The 17626-nt window shown below is 40.1% G+C and overlaps 1 protein-coding gene across 2 annotated transcripts; it reads left to right on the forward strand.

Moving 5' to 3' along the window:
- The first annotated feature begins 2816 nt into the window (after window positions 1–2816).
- Window positions 2817–17270, forward strand: LOC137610901 (tyrosine-protein kinase fyna-like). 2 transcript variants are annotated; one of them, XM_068338804.1, is made up of 12 exons: window positions 2817–2993; window positions 8571–8827; window positions 9909–10005; window positions 10287–10385; window positions 10571–10674; window positions 11021–11170; window positions 11282–11446; window positions 12250–12429; window positions 12719–12795; window positions 12884–13037; window positions 14189–14320; window positions 15711–17270. In XM_068338804.1, exons 2-12 carry the CDS (start codon window positions 8581–8583, stop codon window positions 15917–15919), a joined length of 1614 nt encoding a protein of 537 aa, XP_068194905.1. In that variant the 5' UTR covers window positions 2817–2993; window positions 8571–8580; the 3' UTR covers window positions 15920–17270. The 2 variants fall into 2 exon arrangements, with proteins under 2 accessions (XP_068194905.1, XP_068194906.1); XM_068338805.1 differs by lacking the exon at window positions 2817–2993 and adding an exon at window positions 3015–3550.
- The last annotated feature ends 356 nt before the right edge of the window (window positions 17271–17626 follow it).

A 17626-nucleotide genomic window follows, 5' to 3' on the forward strand; every position in this document is an offset into this window, starting at 1 on the left:
CGCATTAATAAGTTTGAATGGACATAAAGGACATGATGGAAGAGTTTAAACCATATAATTGGTCACCACTTTCTCTACAATAAACCAAGAGGAAGATGTTTTATTTAAATCTCTAAATACATAAGACACAACCCACAACAACAATAAAGTTATTTATTTTATTGTAATTCTATGCTTACAACAGCTTGTTGGTTCAGTGCTTTGTCTGACTGTAAGAATGAAATTCTGTTTGTTTGTGATGAAATGGCATCTTGTACAGGTTGTCCTTCTCTCCCACTCTCAGTCTTATAGGATCAGATTTCAGGTGGAAGTACTTTTGATTTAGTTTTTATGTGCAGTAAAACAATCTGTTGAAGTACAAGAAATAAGCCAGAGTTTATCACCGCCTTTACTTGCAAGTGTCCAACCAACAAAATGATTTGGGCAGCTGAGCTGAGACAGTACTGCTAAGCTGGTCTGTCCCCTGTTATATCATCGCACGCCATCATGACCAATGTGTCGCCCAGCAGACAGATAACCCCTGTGGCTATAAGTCCAACTCCCCTCACTCCCCTTGCATAATAGCGTCTTGTCTGCATGATGCAGCTGGAGCATCTCAGTGACCCAGATATAATGAGAGTTTATGGTCCTCTGTTCCTAGCCACAAGTCTCCTCTCTCTGCAATCACTGCATGACCCACATCTCCATGGTTACTGGTTTAAAACTGCTCTTACAAAGAGACTGCAGGTTTTGTGCATAAAGCAATTATGACTGCTTGTTTTGGAGAAGTGGGGTTAGAGTGAGTTCAAAAAACACACCAAGCAGCTCAGACAACAGTTTGAGAATTAGGGTGACTTCTTTCACCCAGCCTCCCTTCATCAGGCTAACTAGGCCACGCTCATTGTTGTGATATTCTGATTACATGCAAAGCTGTCATTATTATGGTGAGCTGCCATGAATATGTAAACTAGTTTTCAGGAACAATTTGCAAACCAGACACTCAGACATCAAAATTTCACATGTTAAGACCATTGTTTCAGCAGGTGGTGTTTGCAAGTCAGCAAGATTTACCTCGCCAGAATAAAAGCAGAACATGTTAGAGTAATAACAGGCCAAAGACTCCATGGAACCACTGTTATAGGTTTAATTCAGGTTTTAATGTCTCATCATGTTTAATGTTATTCTATTATTATTATTATTATTATTATTATCAAAAGTTTTTGAGTGATCAGTAAAAATATTATTTTACGGGATGAAGGAATTACATCTTTTTTTTGTCAGCATACAACCTTTATGTTTCATTTTAAATTAATTTCAATGACTCTGCCTCAGTTCAACTGCACATCACTGGAAGTTCTTTTATTTGTCCCTCTCTGTTCCTGTGACCAAATACAGATAGAGATACAAGATACAAACATTTGAAGCTATCAACAACCGCCTGCACTCAAATCCAACTACTGTAGTTCCCCACACCGAGCAGCATTAACATGAACACCACAGAGATTAGAATTGCACATGTAATGTCAAAATAATTCAGAAAATATCAGATTTAGTGAACAGTTTTCTCTGATGTTGGACTTCATGTGGCCTTTTCAGCTGTCCTGTTAGGTTGCCATCTGCAGCGTTTCCTAATTCTTTATCTACACAATGTATGTATGTTCATGGAGATGTTCAACAACATCAAAACTGCCTACAATTCAAGTCAGACTGAAAGTTCACTATTATCTTCTAAGTGGCTCACCATGCTGACTTCTAAAGGACCAAATGCAAATGCAGTCAATACCCAAGTGACACTCAGCTGGGCGTACGAGTCCGCTAAGGTCATATAGTCTGAAAATCTAACATCCCAGTGGAGGTAATTATGCACAAGAGGGCACCTCTAATCATCTGAATATGTAGTAACGTGTTACCATCATCACAAAGTAGAAGCTACTAAGAGAAAGTACGCCTCTGCAAAGTTAATTTAGGTTTCCTACTATGGCAAAGACATGACCTACCCAACTCAAAGAAAGGTAACACATTAAATGATGAAAATATTTACCTTAAAGCTTTTATAACATTTCTGATCCAAATTGAGGTCAATATTATCATGAAACCAGCCGCAATATGTCACTCTCTATAATTTCCAGCCAGGTGTTGATAGTCAGGTTTGAGTCAGGTTGAATAACAGTTATAACAATTTTGTGGTTCAAAGTGAAACACTGGAATTTCACACAATATTCATTTGGTATCTGTTCTTTTTGAGTTATTATGTTCTTACAGTGTAGACAAAAAAACATAACAAGCAGCACCAATCATACAAACCTTTCAAATTATGTTAGTAGAGGCACCTTAACAATTACTGTTGGAGGAATTAGTAAATAAAACAAAAAATAACATTACTATACTATGTGATATCATAAAACTATTGGCTTTTGTTAGTTCACGAACGAGGAGGCGGTGTCATTAAAAAATAATGCCCTTTGATTGGACGAAAGCCTTGTCAATGACAGCTGTTGGTCGGCGTGGATCCGCATCAGCTGTACGCAATCCCTGCCGCGTCAAGACGGAATCAGATCTACCGGAAACATAAGTGTTTGCATATCAAAATAAAGAGCACAAGAGACACGGCGTATCTCGAAATAATGCAATGGGCGCCACTAACAGTATTAATAAGAATAAACACCACAATATATCTGATCTATGAAATCTTTGAAATATTTATTGGTTTGTGCTTTGTTCTTATTTCCAACTTTAACGGAGTACGGCCATGCTCCGGATCAGTCAGACTTTATTTTGGTAGGATCATATAGCTACTTCCGGTATTGTTGTTGAGAATTGACACTGGTTGCCGTCGTCATCTTCTGTACGCACGGCGGCGACAGGAGCTCCTGGATCTCAGGGACGAGTTTCCCACCGCTATTTTCTCTCAATGCGAGGAAAAAACAAAAACGGAGAGTAAGAAAATATCAGCGATTCCTTCCCAAAGCAAATCCTTCTGGAAACCCCGATGGATTAATCTTGTTTTCTCTGTGGTAAGCACGCTTTTTTTTTTTTTTTTTCCTCTGTGTTGAATTTCAATTGGTGCACCCGCCTTGTCCCTTATTTTGCGCTGTGTGGAGATGAATTCATCTCAGCAGAGAGAGAGAGAGAGAGGACGGCATAAATATCCCATTCTGGGTGTTGTATTCACCCTAGTCATCCTGCAGATGAGTATATGTCTGTTGGAGAGATAAGTTGGCCTCCAGAAGTGAGCAAACAGGCGGTGTTGTTATGGATCGTGGATGATGTTTTGCTGAGATTATCGAGAGGTGGCTGTGTTGCAGCAGCAGGGATGGATGCGCTGCAGAGCAGAGCTGACCATCGAGGCCACGCCACTACAGCCCGCAGACAACCTCCCGTCGATTCACTCCGAATAATTGTGGTATTGCTCTCATAAACTGTAATGATGCACACGCTGTTAAATATCATCATGATGCTGGCCTTTTGGGGTTGGCTGATGAGTCTGGAGGTGTAGCCATCCATCATGTTGATAAGAGGCTATAATCAGTATACTACAGTCACCCAGAGGTGCAGACCCAGTTTTATCCAAGTAAGTTGATCCGTGTGTGAATTATGCACTCAGCACCCTGAAGCCATGAGTAAGTCAGCCTGTCATTGCTCCGTGAATGGATGCACAATGAATTGCATCAAATGTGAGTGAAAGGAGTTGCATTGATGTTTCATGGACCGTATAGGTCCCCCCCCCCCCCCAGGGCCCCATGTCCATACAGACAAACAGGCACGAAAGCTATGATTTGTAAGGTTTAATCAAGATTGTGTCATCACAGAGGTGATGATAATCTATTGAATATTTGCTTGTTATATATACTGGGGGGGGTTTTCTTGGAGGTTATCACAAGTTGTCCCCTCAACTAAGGTTGCATCTAAACACACGCATCCACAACATTAACTCTATTTCTCATTAATCTCATCAAGTTGTCAATCAAAATTCCAAATATTTGATGGGTTCAGATCCCCAAATGTGATGTTTGGCTGGTTATATTTATCTTAACATGAGTGTAATCTGAGTATTGAATCTTTAGTCATGTGTTTTGACTGTTATAGTAATTTCTGTTAACTGCTGTATGTACTGTAGGTCATCAAAACCAGAAATTCAGCTAATTGTAGGGATGGGGAGTGAATTCTATGTTGCAATTTAAAGGTTATGATAGTTTCATGTTTTCTTCTTCAGTTTTAAATTTATTGTTAAGTAGTCAATATACTTCTTGTGGCTCGTTTTGTGTGTTATTTCTAGCCAGTACCATGCAGTTGATAGACTTGTGAGACTTTTCTATTTTGAAGCGATTCTCAGGATTTTCCTCCACTGGGTACAACACAGGATTTAATTGCTGCGTTGCACAAGCGGTTACAAAATAATTGCTAATTCCAGAAAATAGCCTGTTAGAAGAATCTTTGATAAAAATCAAAGAATTAAAATGGACCCAAATTATTATTTTTACAATCGAGGGAATAATCCAAACAATCATATGGGTTATATATTATCAGAAACTTATGAGAAATATCAGTCACTGTATCTGAAAGGTCTTTGTTGATGTTTTTATGTCTTGTTTTGTGTGACCAACAGCCCCACACTCCATTATATTAAGTTTATAACAATGTAAACTGACAGAGATTCTCTCCGCACATTTTCTTTCTGTCCAGATCCACCACTATTTATGGTTAGCCATTACAAATCCACTACCCTTCCATTATGGTTGTAGAGCCTTGAGCTTGATTTTGGATTAGGCTTTATTTCATTAAATGGGATAGTTGGGCCTTGGCACACACTTGCATGGCATTGAATGGCATTCTAGTTTTGCCTTGTGCTGATCGATTAACCATCTATTTCTTGCAGCTCAACCTAAAGCCCTGAACACATGTCAGCCAACGCTTTATTCACTTCCACCAGAAATTGTCTATGGTAGACCCACCACATCATTATTTCCAATGGATTCTTAGATTGCCCTCCACTGGCATGAGATTTGGAAAGAACCATTAAACCCCCAGTGTAGACTGACAGGCAGAAGTAGAAAGAATCTGATGCTTTTTGTGGAAAAAAAAAAAAGTAGACAATGTTTTCCTAGTTTTCCTTTTTTTTCCCCATTTGGAAAATATTCCTCCACTAGGTGCAAATCTCTGTGACTGAGTGATCCTTTACAATGGCCTCAGTGATTTAACAACAACATGACTCAGAATATTCAACTGTGAACATTGTGACTGTGGCTTAAACCCACACGTACATACTGTATGAACCTCAGCTGTGGGATTTATAACTACTTCATTCAGCACTAAAAGAATGCTTTGAAGGCCTTAACAGTGAATTTCATTGTGCTGATAATCTTCTCGCAGAGTGAAATGTGGTCATTGTCTTGTTGTTGATCCACTGAATGAACTCAGTTGTCTGATACACAAGCAAATATTGTAACTATTTGGAGAATGGCAGCCATAAAGAGGAGATTGTCAGACTTGTACCAAGTCCTGGGAACACAGTACTGAGTTTCATACGTGTTGAATTGCAAAATAATTGTATTCCGGTGAGGTCAGTAATTTTATTAGGGTTAATAGTCTGGGTTAAACAGTTTGCAATTCAAATTTAAAATGTTACATGGATTTTTAGGCCCCCCGCAAGAGGGAAACTTGTCAATATGTACGTATGTATTTCTGTTCATAACAGGGACTAGTCTACCCACACAGCCTCCAAATTTGTCACCTGATTTGTAATTTCCATTTTAGGGCACATTTGAACATCTGCGTTTTTCACATCAACTTTATTTTCACCAATAATAGAAGCTATAGTCCAGCCATGGATATTTTTTTATTTTTTATTTTTTAGCGCAATTTATTGTCCTTGAAAAACATTTCAGACTTACTTTTGTGATAATAAATATATAGAAAATCAGATCCCATACGTTATAAGATTCCTTTGTTTCACCTTTTAATTTCTCAGGATTTGGTGGATTTATTTATGAGAGACAGCTACAACTGACAGCTTTTTTCATTATCAGGGCCAACTAAATGTTTTGGTAAATTAATTATTTAGTCATTGACAAGCATAAAAATGATACCATTGTCCTGTCCATGATGACGTTCGAGTGACGGGTCTTACTGTGTCCAACATTCAAAAACGCAAACAGTGAATCCATTATCAAAACTGTCAGTGGATTTAAATCTCTGTTGATCATCTTATAGATGAATCCAGTTAATCTCTGAGCTCTTGATCATTTAGATCAAATGTTTTATTTTCACTATATTGCTTGACTGACTGTCTCCTGATTAATCCATCAGTTACGCTGCGTCTCCATGACATTCTGTCCTTTTGTAATTTACTGTATTGATCAGGCAGCTTCATGAATGTCCTAGTACATCAGATTAGCTCCCAATGTGCATTTACGTCTGTAAAAAGTGTCACAAGATTCTTGTTGTTGTTTTAAAATCACTCACTAATGTAAATGTTGCACCAAAAAAGTGCAGACATTCACCGAGTCGACAGTGATCAGAATACCAAACCAGATGGACAGCACATGCATAAAAGCATTAGTACTAAGACTAGTTCTGTGCAGAAAAATGGTTCCAGATATGTTGAACCATGGTAGTCCCTCACTTTAAGATGTGGGAGATTTTTATAATCCTCACAGGCAGCACAGCAGTGTAAGATCCCCCCTCATTTACGCAGAGCCCTTCGGTAGAGGATCTTTTAACCATTGCACTTAAAGAGGAATGCACCAGACCCTTACCTGTTAGTTAGCTCTCTTATATTTTCTCACTTGTGCAGTGTAAAAATATTTTTGATCATGAAAATTGCTGTTTGCGATTGATGATTGCTGAAGAATGACTTGTACTTCAGTCTGTCATCCCAGCTTTTATCTTTTAGCCTAATGCTACCACTGGGCTTATTTTAGGTATTTAACGGGTTTTTATTGTCTGTAATGAATCATAATGATCCTCCTGTCTGCAGAGTCTTTACTGCTCTGCAAGTTTGGAACAAATACATTATGAGAATGAAAAAAAAAAAAAATTCTGTGCACAAGCAGTAATGTTTGTATTTGTCATGCATGCATTCTTTCTTGCAACTTTGAATATTTGTACTTTAGGAGTGTGTCATGCACATGTCTGATTTGTCATGGTAACACGGTACATCTTAATGTAAATGAATAATTCACAGCTCAAACATCAAGTTCACGGTTAAGTCCACAAGAAGAAACATCATAACATTAAGCGAAAGTCTGATGAGAGACGGCTTCAACGCCTGTAGCGTGTTATATCACTTAAAATCTGCAACATGTGATGCATCTGTTGGCACTTTCTTCTGAAAGGCAATTTGGACTGGCTTTTAAATGTAAAACAGACCTGAAGGAATTTGCTCATTACTCAGTAGCTCTCCTTCTAACCATTAAGCTCCGGTGTCTCTGAGGGCATGCCTCTGATCTCAGATATAAACTTCTTCATCAAAGTAAAGAAAAGCCCATCACAGTCTTCTGGAACCAAAAGTCATGTTGTAAGACAAAAAAAAATCAGTTTGATGCATTCTGGAACCGGTGATTTTTTTAAAAAAAACAAATATTTGCTATTTTTCCTCAGAAATACAAATTAGTCGATTATCAGAGCGATTGAATTACGATTCAGTCTCCTTGTTGCATCTTTTTTATCCTCATTTCCATTTATTCTCACCTAATATTTTGTGTATATCACTTGCAGAAACATTTAAATAGGATTGAACTGTTCTCGTAACGTGGATGTGAATGCAATCGTTTCCATATTCCTCTGCTGCGCCGCTGCCATCTGACCCCTACGCCACCGCTCTCGCTCCTCTGCGACTGTAAACAAGTATGTTTCCAATTTGCCGTCTCCCAAAGTCAGCTGGTTGCTCAAGCTGATGAAAGACATTGGTTCTGTCAGCGGCCTCTTCCTCACTGAGCTGCGCCGGCTTCATGAAATTCCAGGGCTTGAAAGGGGGGGGGGGGTGCATTAGTTTAAATGGGTCTTTTAAAAGATGATAAGACTCCTTTAATGGGACGATTGCTTCATTCTTTGCAGTAACTGACTTCGCTTTAGTGAGTTCAAATGCTCCATCAATCCTCCTTGTAAGATGCGGTGTAGAGGCAGTGAGCGGTGTGGGGTTTTTGGGGGTGTTTTTTTTTTTTTTTTTTGCATTTTAACTCGGCGCTCTGAGTCTGTATTTTAGATGGGTGTGTGGCTCCTTCCCCAAGAAAACAAAAATAAAAGTCCATGCTAACTTGTAAATGCAAAGGCTGGGTGGAAACATTTTGTGGGAGAAGGAACACTCCAAGTGAAGCTTGGAGTATCTCACATTAAAATCCATGTTTGCACATATTCACTGCGGTTTTTGTGTTATCCTCGGCCGGCAGTTCTATCATATTGTGCTCCTCTGTATAATTAGCAGTGGCGTTTAAAGCGTCTGGTTTAATTTCAGCCTAATTGAAAGATTTTTCATAAGACTGTGTAGCTCTCAGAGGAATCTTTGATATAATGGAATATTGAATCACGATTTCCCCCAACGGAGTCGACTTTTATTTCACCCATTTACTAATTCAGTCTCTTTCCACCCACAGACAGTAGAGAATGGGCTGTGTCCAATGTAAGGATAAAGAAGCAGCAAAACTCACAGATGACCGGGATGCCAGCCTGTCTCACAACTCGGGGTATCGCTATGGGTCCGATCCCACGCCACAGCACTACCCCAGCTTTGGGGTCACCACCATCCCCAACTATAACAACTTCCACAGCGGCGCCACACAGGGGGTAACTGTGTTTGGAGGAATCCACACGTCCTCGCAGTCTGGGACGCTTCGATCTCGTGGTGGAACAGGTGACAGCTTTTAAATATGTGACACACGTCTAACACTCCCGTCTAAAGGACTTTTTATTTGATACCACACTTATTGGTCAGCTTAGCGTTACTAAAAGTCTATAAATATGAAGGAAAAGCTTTCCTTGTCTAAATGCCAAAATGTCGATGTGTTCTCTTAGAGCAGAGCGACGCTGTGAGGTTGTAATTCTGTCACTAAATGAGGGTCAAATCACAGACGGGCAAGTTAAAAGAACAGAAAAGTCGTAAAGCAGCAAAGCCCCAATCCAATATTCAGTGAACTATGCGAGTGTGTTGACTGATAAATTGCTGTATTCCAGGTGGATGTTTATTCTTTGTGTGCAGATATAGTGGTAATAAAAAATAAGATGAATATTCATTGTTTTAAAGGTAATGGAAAACAAGCTTGCCTTAAATCATTGCCCGTACATAAAGATCAGTCACTGTGTACAATTGTTTCCGCGGTTGGGCGACGAGATTTACATCCAATCACTCCACGTATTAAAAGATAAATATTATGTGTGCAGCAGAAATTAGAGCGTATTCTGTCTACTTGGAGGGCTTTTGTTGAACCAGGGCAGGTGAACACGAACACACTAACACCATTCAGCATAATCAGCTTGTATGAATAAGGACTGACCCCAGGAGGGCAGCACTACACAGCATTTATGTTTGACAGGAGAGTAAAGGCTTCCATGATTAAACCCGCTCAAACAAAGGTCAACAAGGACAGAGCAGAGACCTCATCTGGTCCCTCCGGTCATCGAGAGGTCCGTTAGGCGAAATTCAGCAAACTATTGGAGCATTTTTCCAGGGATGATTGAGATCAAATCAGGAAATGAAAACACTTTACAGTTTCTGCCCCATTATGGGACACAACCACTCCAGGGCAGTTTGAGTGACCTCACCGTCCCCAGAGGACGGGCACATCCAGTTGTGTATTAACTACTGGTTGTTTGCTTGCTTGGAATTGGTTGGATCACTTGCAGGATTACACAAAAACTCTTGAATATAAACTTGAATATATTTTACCTCCTCTAATTCTAACAGTCAAGTGTTGTTTTTTTTCCTCGTCCTGCAGGAGTGACTCTGTTTGTGGCTCTTTACGACTATGAAGCCAGGACCGAGGATGACCTCAGCTTCAGGAAGGGGGAGAGATTCCAGATCCTTAATAGCACGTAAGTATGAAAACCTCCGCGCGACACCATCGAGAGCAAATGCTACATTTCGAGATGTTGCTAAAAGCACAATCAGAGGGAAGGATTCTCTCCCTCTAACGCCGATCCGCTTTATCAGGATGTTCCATGTTAAGCCTGGATGTCTTGTTTCAATAACATAGTTTGTCCCATAAAATTCAGATTTTAAACACTAGTGTATTCACACTCGTCTGCATCACGTGTAAATGCTGATCTCTTAATATTCGATCCTACCTTCATTACTCCTCTCTCTCTCTCTCCAGTGAGGGAGACTGGTGGGAGGCCCGTTCTCTGACTACAGGTGGAACCGGTTACATTCCCAGCAATTATGTTGCTCCAGTAGACTCCATCCAAGCTGAGGAGTGAGTAGTAAAACACTTTTATGAGCTCACACACATTCCCCCGATGCACAGCAGCTTAATCAACACATCACACGTATGTGAGATCTCTCCCTTCCGACGCAGCAGCAAGACAGAAATACTTATTCTGCTTTTATTTAAATGAAGTATGCTATCATATCATGGAACCCTTGTGTTTTCCGTTGCAGCTGGTATTTTGGTAAACTAGGCCGAAAGGATGCGGAGAGGCAGCTGCTGTCCAGCGGTAGCGCCAGAGGCACTTTCCTCATCCGTGAGAGTGAAACAACCAAAGGTACTCAGACTGAGTGGCATCCAACAAACCGCCACGGCGAAAGTTTGAAAGTTAAGGAAATACGTGTGTGAATCAGTAAATATTCAGGATGTAGTTGTACTAAAATGTAGAAGCCATTTTTCTTTTTGAAAAACTTACAGCTTAGACTGATATTGCAGCTTTAAACTTCATTCAGTGTCACGCTCCACATTCTCTACCCTGAATCTTTGCACAGTGAGCCTCATACACACTATCATGTTCTCCCACGTGGTCTATTGGGATATTGTAAATCTTAGCAGACGTTTTGTAACGATCAGCCTGAATCTGTCAGTTTTTCCTTTTTAATGGCTGTGTTTTGCTGTTCCAGGGGCCTACTCTCTCTCCATTCAGGACTGGGATGACATCAAGGGAGACCACGTCAAACACTATAAGATTCGCAAGCTGGACAGCGGAGGCTACTACATCACCACCAGGGCCCAGTTTGAGACGCTCCAGCAGCTCGTACAGCACTATTCAGGTGAGACTCTGATTCGCTTACGCTGAAACGAGCTGCGTTTCCTCTTTGGAACATAACAATGTCCTGTGGTTATTATATTACTTCATCTAAACATCTCAACGGTTGATCCAGCCAGGGCTGCGGGGCTGTGCTGTCGACTGATCGTGCCGTGCCACAAAGGCATGCCTCGTCTGACCGACCTGTCCGTCAAAACCAAAGACGTGTGGGAGATCCCGAGGGAGTCTCTGCAGCTCATCAAACGTCTCGGCAACGGCCAGTTTGGAGAGGTCTGGATGGGTGTGTATCTTGTAGCCGTTGTATTTTTGGCATGGAAGGAGGAAATGGACAGCTGTGAGCGGTGTTGTGAAACATGCTGCATGTGTTAGATCATTCACAAGTAAAAGTGAGCTGAAGAGAGGCGTGTTTGTCTCCAATTATTTCATTTAGAAATTTAGATGCTGGACAGACCTCTGACTGTAGTCGTCGTCCTCCTGTGACTCACCATCTGATGCAGGAGCTCATGTGACAACTAGACCAGTTAAATCTTTTTTTTTCCCCCTGCTGGACATGTCTCTTCCAAACTTTACTCAGGCACCTCCTGTTTTTAGTTTAGCTTACTTCAGTTAAACATATTCTCTTCCACATTTTGGTGGTGAAAATGTTCCATTTGTGTCTGATTTGCTGAGATCTGAATATGTTGGTACCACAGACACGCGTCAAGTCCTAGAATAACATTGTTTCGCTTTAAGTCTATAAATGGAAGCTTGTTTTTACAAGCTAAAATAAAGTTTTTTTATTTAGCATTTTTTTCAGAACGCAGGGAGATGTTTGTTCATGTTAAAGAAAGTTATCAGTTTTACATTTCAAAAATGTAATTAGTTTGATTTTTAGCGTCAGGTTTTGTGATTTTTCTGGTTTTAGTATTTATTTCTGTCCAATTGCAAAAGTAAAAGCGCTAGCATTCATGCTTGTTTGTTCAGTGTGTTTTGCAGTGGCTGGGAGGATGCACCATCTGTAAATGGCTCCTGTTTAAATGTTAATATGCTTGAATTTTATGCCTTTCATATTTCATTCTGTCATTTTCATGGCGAATGTCTCAGGGACATGGAACGGTACCACCAAGGTGGCGGTCAAGACCCTGAAGCCCGGGACCATGTCTCCTGAGTCCTTCCTGGAGGAGGCCCAGATCATGAAGAAGCTCCGACACGACAAGCTGGTGCAGCTCTACGCCGTGGTGTCCGAAGAACCCATCTACATCGTCACTGAGTACATGTGCAAAGGTAGATTCGCTTTTAAATCAACACTGAAGAAGACTATGAATATTACATACACACATCCGTGCATACACCTACACAGCGTGTTCATAATTTATGCATTGGCGTTGACAGTTCTGTGTATGTCTTACTTTATATAGCACTGCGCTTTGTCCCAGAGATTCTCAACACAACAATAATGAACAAATAAAAATCTGATGCAGGAGCAGTAATTCCAGAAGCAATGTCACAACATTTCCAATGTGACCACAGATCTTATTTCTTCCTCTTGTTCTTTTTTTTTTTTTTTTTTAAGGGAGTTTGCTTGACTTCCTGAAAGATGGAGAAGGACGAGGCCTCAAACTGCCAAACCTTGTGGATATGGCAGCTCAGGTACCAAAAAAAAGAAAGAAGAAAATCTAAAATATTTAAACTGTTCAGTGACGCAATAGTCATCGGAAAAATAAACTTCATTTCCCAGGTGGCAGCAGGTATGGCATATATTGAGAGGATGAACTACATCCACAGAGACCTGCGATCTGCCAACATCCTAGTCGGAGAAGGTCTGGTGTGCAAGATAGCTGACTTTGGTCTGGCCAGGCTCATTGAAGACAACGAATACACAGCGAGACAAGGTAAGGAAAGGCTTGAGCCCGGGTTGCACCGGTTTTAAGCAAATCCTCATGTGAAATCCATTTGTACTTTGTAGTTTGAAAAGTAGCGATTTACTTAATGAGGTTATCTCGTCAAAAAAACCTAAGGAGTGTTTGAGCTCGTAAAGACTTTAATGATGTGTTAATGGGTTTCTAGGAAGGATCTGAAGCATCGTCCAGTGAAAACAATCCCTGTAGCATCTCAAGCATAACCGAATAATTTATGGTCATTTCCGATCCTTTTAATTTTTGTATTACTTTTTTTTTTTTTTTATACATGGAGGAATATGCTTCTTAGGGTCACCAGTATTGTAATGTCCATGAATCTCAACAAGATAAATAAAGTATTTAAAGAGCTTTTTTTCTGAAAATGCCTCGTAATATCACAGAATCACATTCCTATATTGTTTCTTGTTATTTATTGAAATAATTCTGTACAGATATCAAGGAAAAATGATGCTACTCATGATGCTAGATATTAATTTTTGGATTTTTTTTTAAGGGCCTGTCGTCTGACTGGAATGTTTTTCTGTTATTCTGTTCATCCACAGCAACAACATCTTTTTGAAAGCCTCATTGTTAGAGGAAAATCTGGCAGGCTGGGCGATGACTTTTTCCATTTAATCACTTCCAAAAATTATTTCATCCACAACTATATACAAGTACTGCGCACATAGTACTTCTGGGTATAAACAAGGTGAATGAGCAGGAGTTGGTCTTGGCGACGACGGTCCAAAGCTGAAGCACATGTGTTTGCGTCATGGCAGTGACACGTACACAGTTCACACCAGAGTGTAGTGCAGGTTATGCACAAGTCTATCTGTTGCTATGTTTGTCCTTTAGGGGATGTGGAACAAGTGGCTTCCCTTCATTGTGTTGGCAGATATGAACTGAAAGAGGACTTTAGGACTCTGTAACTCAACGTGCTTCATTTGTTAGCAATCAAAACTTTAGACTTGTTTAACTTGGGCCGATGTAATGGAATTTTTCTCCCCCGTGTCCATTGCCGTGTCCTCATATCTGCACACTAACGAAATCACAGGTGCATGAAAAAAAGCAGAGCTCTGCCCTACCTTCTGTTTAAAACGATGCAAATGTTAAACTAGAAATGTCTGCATCTGAATTTCTTTTAGGTGCAAAATTCCCAATAAAGTGGACGGCTCCTGAGGCAGCGCTCTACGGGAAGTTCACCATCAAGTCAGATGTGTGGTCGTTCGGCATTCTGCTGACAGAGCTGGTGACCAAGGGCAGAGTGCCCTACCCGGGTGAGTGTGTTCACTGTCCTCGATGCTGGAAAGAAAAGCAGCATGTCACATAACGTACGCCGTCACACACTCATCTTAGAACCCAGAGCAGTGTGAACGTGTTTCAACATGTTTCCCTGTTTTTCTTCCGTACACATTCAATAGTATATTTAAGGAATTTAAACTAATCAGATTATTATAAACTTGACGAAGTTGAGTCCATGTTTGCGCCAAACCCCAACAGTCACTTTTAATTTAATCAAACCAAATTAAAATTCCATTCATAACCTTAAACTAGTAATGATATCCTTAGCCTAAGTGGCTGTGTATCGAGTGTCTGTGCGCAATAATGATCAACTTGTAAGGGGACGGTACTTCGCTCAAGGGCACCTCGGCAGTGATCAAGAGGCAAACTGGCACCTCTCCAATGCCAGATCGCATTCCAAATGTTTTGGTCCACGTGGGCCTTGAACCGACCTCCCTCCTGTCCCCAGCCCAACGGGCATCTATCAGATAATAAGTCAATGCTAATTCCTCTGGGCTACTTCAAACAGACCCTCCCATGTTGTTGCGCTATAATTACATGCTGTCACAGCGTTCATGTCAATACCATGCTCCACATAAATTATCTCCACTCCCTCCCCAGTGCGGTTTACCCTTGTTAATAGGACAAATATGTCTTTTTATTTTTTTGACGATGTTTGCATGGCGTCTTGATTTAAAATGTCCTGGAGGGCTAAAAATGCAAATCACCACGTTTCATGAATACTGTGATGTTTTGCATGTCACACCAGACATTCTCCTCTATAGACAAATCAATCAAATTACTATCAAATACATCGTGTTATTATTTGTCAGATGACAAAAATGCATTTCATGGTTAAGTCATATAAGTACATTTTAAACGCTTTGTCTGTCCTAAGACTACAGACGGCAAAATAAATGATCACTGTTTTAGGGAGCAGCACGCAAAGCAAGATGGTTTAGTTGTGTGTGTTTGTGTGACACTAATTAATGTAAAACAATACACTATCATCAGATTATTTTTAAAACTCAGATATTGAGTCGAATATCCAGTACTGTATTATGACTTTCAACAATTCAACTCTGTTCTGTGTGTGTGTTTGTGTGTGTGTGTGTGTGTGTGTGTGTGTGTGTGTGTGTGTGTGTGTGTGTGTGTGTGTGTGTGTGTGTGTGTGTGTGTGTGTGTGTGTGTGTGTGTGTGTGTGTGTGTACCAAATTCCTTTCCATGGGCTCCCTACAACTCAGATACCTGGTATAAAGTAGATTATATGATTGCTAGTTGAATTAGTTAAACTCCAATGTAAAAGAGACTGTAATATTGGACCACAATTGTGCAGATAGGTCTTCAGCCACTTTTGCCTGAGTCCCTCTGTGTTTGTCTTTCCAGGCATGAACAACCGCGAGGTGCTGGAGCAGGTGGAGCGGGGATATCGGATGCCGTGCCCACAGGACTGCCCCATATCCTTGCATGAGCTGATGGTGCAGTGCTGGAAGAAAGACCCAGAGGAGAGGCCCACTTTTGAGTACCTGCAGGCATTTTTGGAGGACTACTTCACTGCCACAGAGCCTCAGTACCAGCCTGGAGATAATCTCTGAGCGGCGCTGCCTTTTCCTTCATGTCATGTCACCGGCCGCCCGGCAGAGGGCGCCAGACCCCACCTATCCCCTCATCCTGTGTCGCTCTTAGAAACTCATTTACTTATTCCAAGCTTCATTCTACAGGGATATTGCAGCTCTGGCAGAATACTGACTATCAAATCAAAGGATATTTTGGAGGGGGGGGCACTCAGATGACCAACAAGTTAAAAATGACTGCCATCGATGAATGAAATGATATGTGTTGTTTAATTTGTATGTAGTGTAAATATAAATTGCTTGTTTACTTATATCTTCTTTTTTTTTCATTTTATATTACTTTTGATATTTTGGAAACGTGTGGATTTTTTTTACTCCAAGGTTATCTCAGATTGGCAGATCTTAGAAAAACATGCAAAGCTCACAGACGAATTGTGACATAATAATTTTAGGAATGGTAATAGTTAGAAAACATGTGATGAAGTATCTCAGAAAGCTTTTTTTCTGGAAGTTCACCTACTTTTTTTACAAGGTTAATATAACAATGCTTCTCTCTTCTTCTCAAGGAATTTAAATGTACTATAACACCTGTTCTTGCCTTTTCTTGTTTAGTAATATTCTTATAATGTAACGGAATGCCTTCATGCTTTCTACACACTAACTTGATGCATCATGGACTCCTACATTCAGACTTGTATGCCACCTGCACTAATATTAAGTGCATTCACCTCATGTTAGCTTCAGCCAATGATTTATTGATATTCCTAAAGTAACTTTTAGTTCCTGCTTCTTGTAGTTGAAAAAGAGGTTGACATCCTCTCCAACTGTAACCATCGTTCAGCTGACTGCTTATTATACTGGCGATATTTTAAAGTGTATGTTGCATTATTGTATGGCATTAGGCTGTGTAAGAAATTTTGTGTTTTTGCTTCAGCTGCCAAACATACAAACTGCCACTCACATGACAGGAAATGAAGTGTGCATTTGTCCCTTCAAAATGTGTATCTACCATGTTTTTTTTTTTCCAATGAGACCAAACATGTTTATTTCACTGTATTTTTTTTCTTTTTAGCATTTATTGGTTTTATACTGATAAAGTTTAACAGCTGTGTGATTTTTGTTTTTCCAAGGGTGACATTTTTATCATCCCAGAGTATAAAAATTCCGTCTGGGTGAGCAATTCCATCCTAGGATAAGACACTAGTTCAGTGTGTATTTAAGTTGGTTGTCACATGTCTAAAAATGTGCAAAAACTCATCTTCAAATCACTTTGATTTGTAGATATACGGAAAATTATTTTGGTCTCTACATTATTTATTGTCTGTCTGTTAGTTGTGCACAACTGGTTTTGAAATAAACAATCTTGCCATCACCACCGTCTGAATTTACATTAACGTAACTGTAATGTAACATTTATATTTATCGTTTTTTAGAATAATCCATTTATACCTAAACCATGAGTCATTCTCCGATCCCCCAAAAAATAATGTGTTCTGCTTCTGCCTGCTTTAGCTGCTACCTACCCCCAGAGAACATGCCAGAAGAAAAACGGCCAGCAAACAGTGATCTAAGCGTAAGTAGAAACTCCTACTAGTGATTTTTTTTAATGTTTTTTTTTCTTCTCTCTTTTTTGTCAGCATAAAATATGGCTTCAGGATAACATGACTGTAAATCACTTGCACAAGTCCAACCAGAGCAGGATAGCTAAAGTAATTCTCGTTTTCTTTG

Source organism: Antennarius striatus, chromosome 17 (genome assembly GCF_040054535.1).
Source record: "Antennarius striatus isolate MH-2024 chromosome 17, ASM4005453v1, whole genome shotgun sequence".
Taxonomy (NCBI): domain Eukaryota; kingdom Metazoa; phylum Chordata; class Actinopteri; order Lophiiformes; family Antennariidae; genus Antennarius; species Antennarius striatus.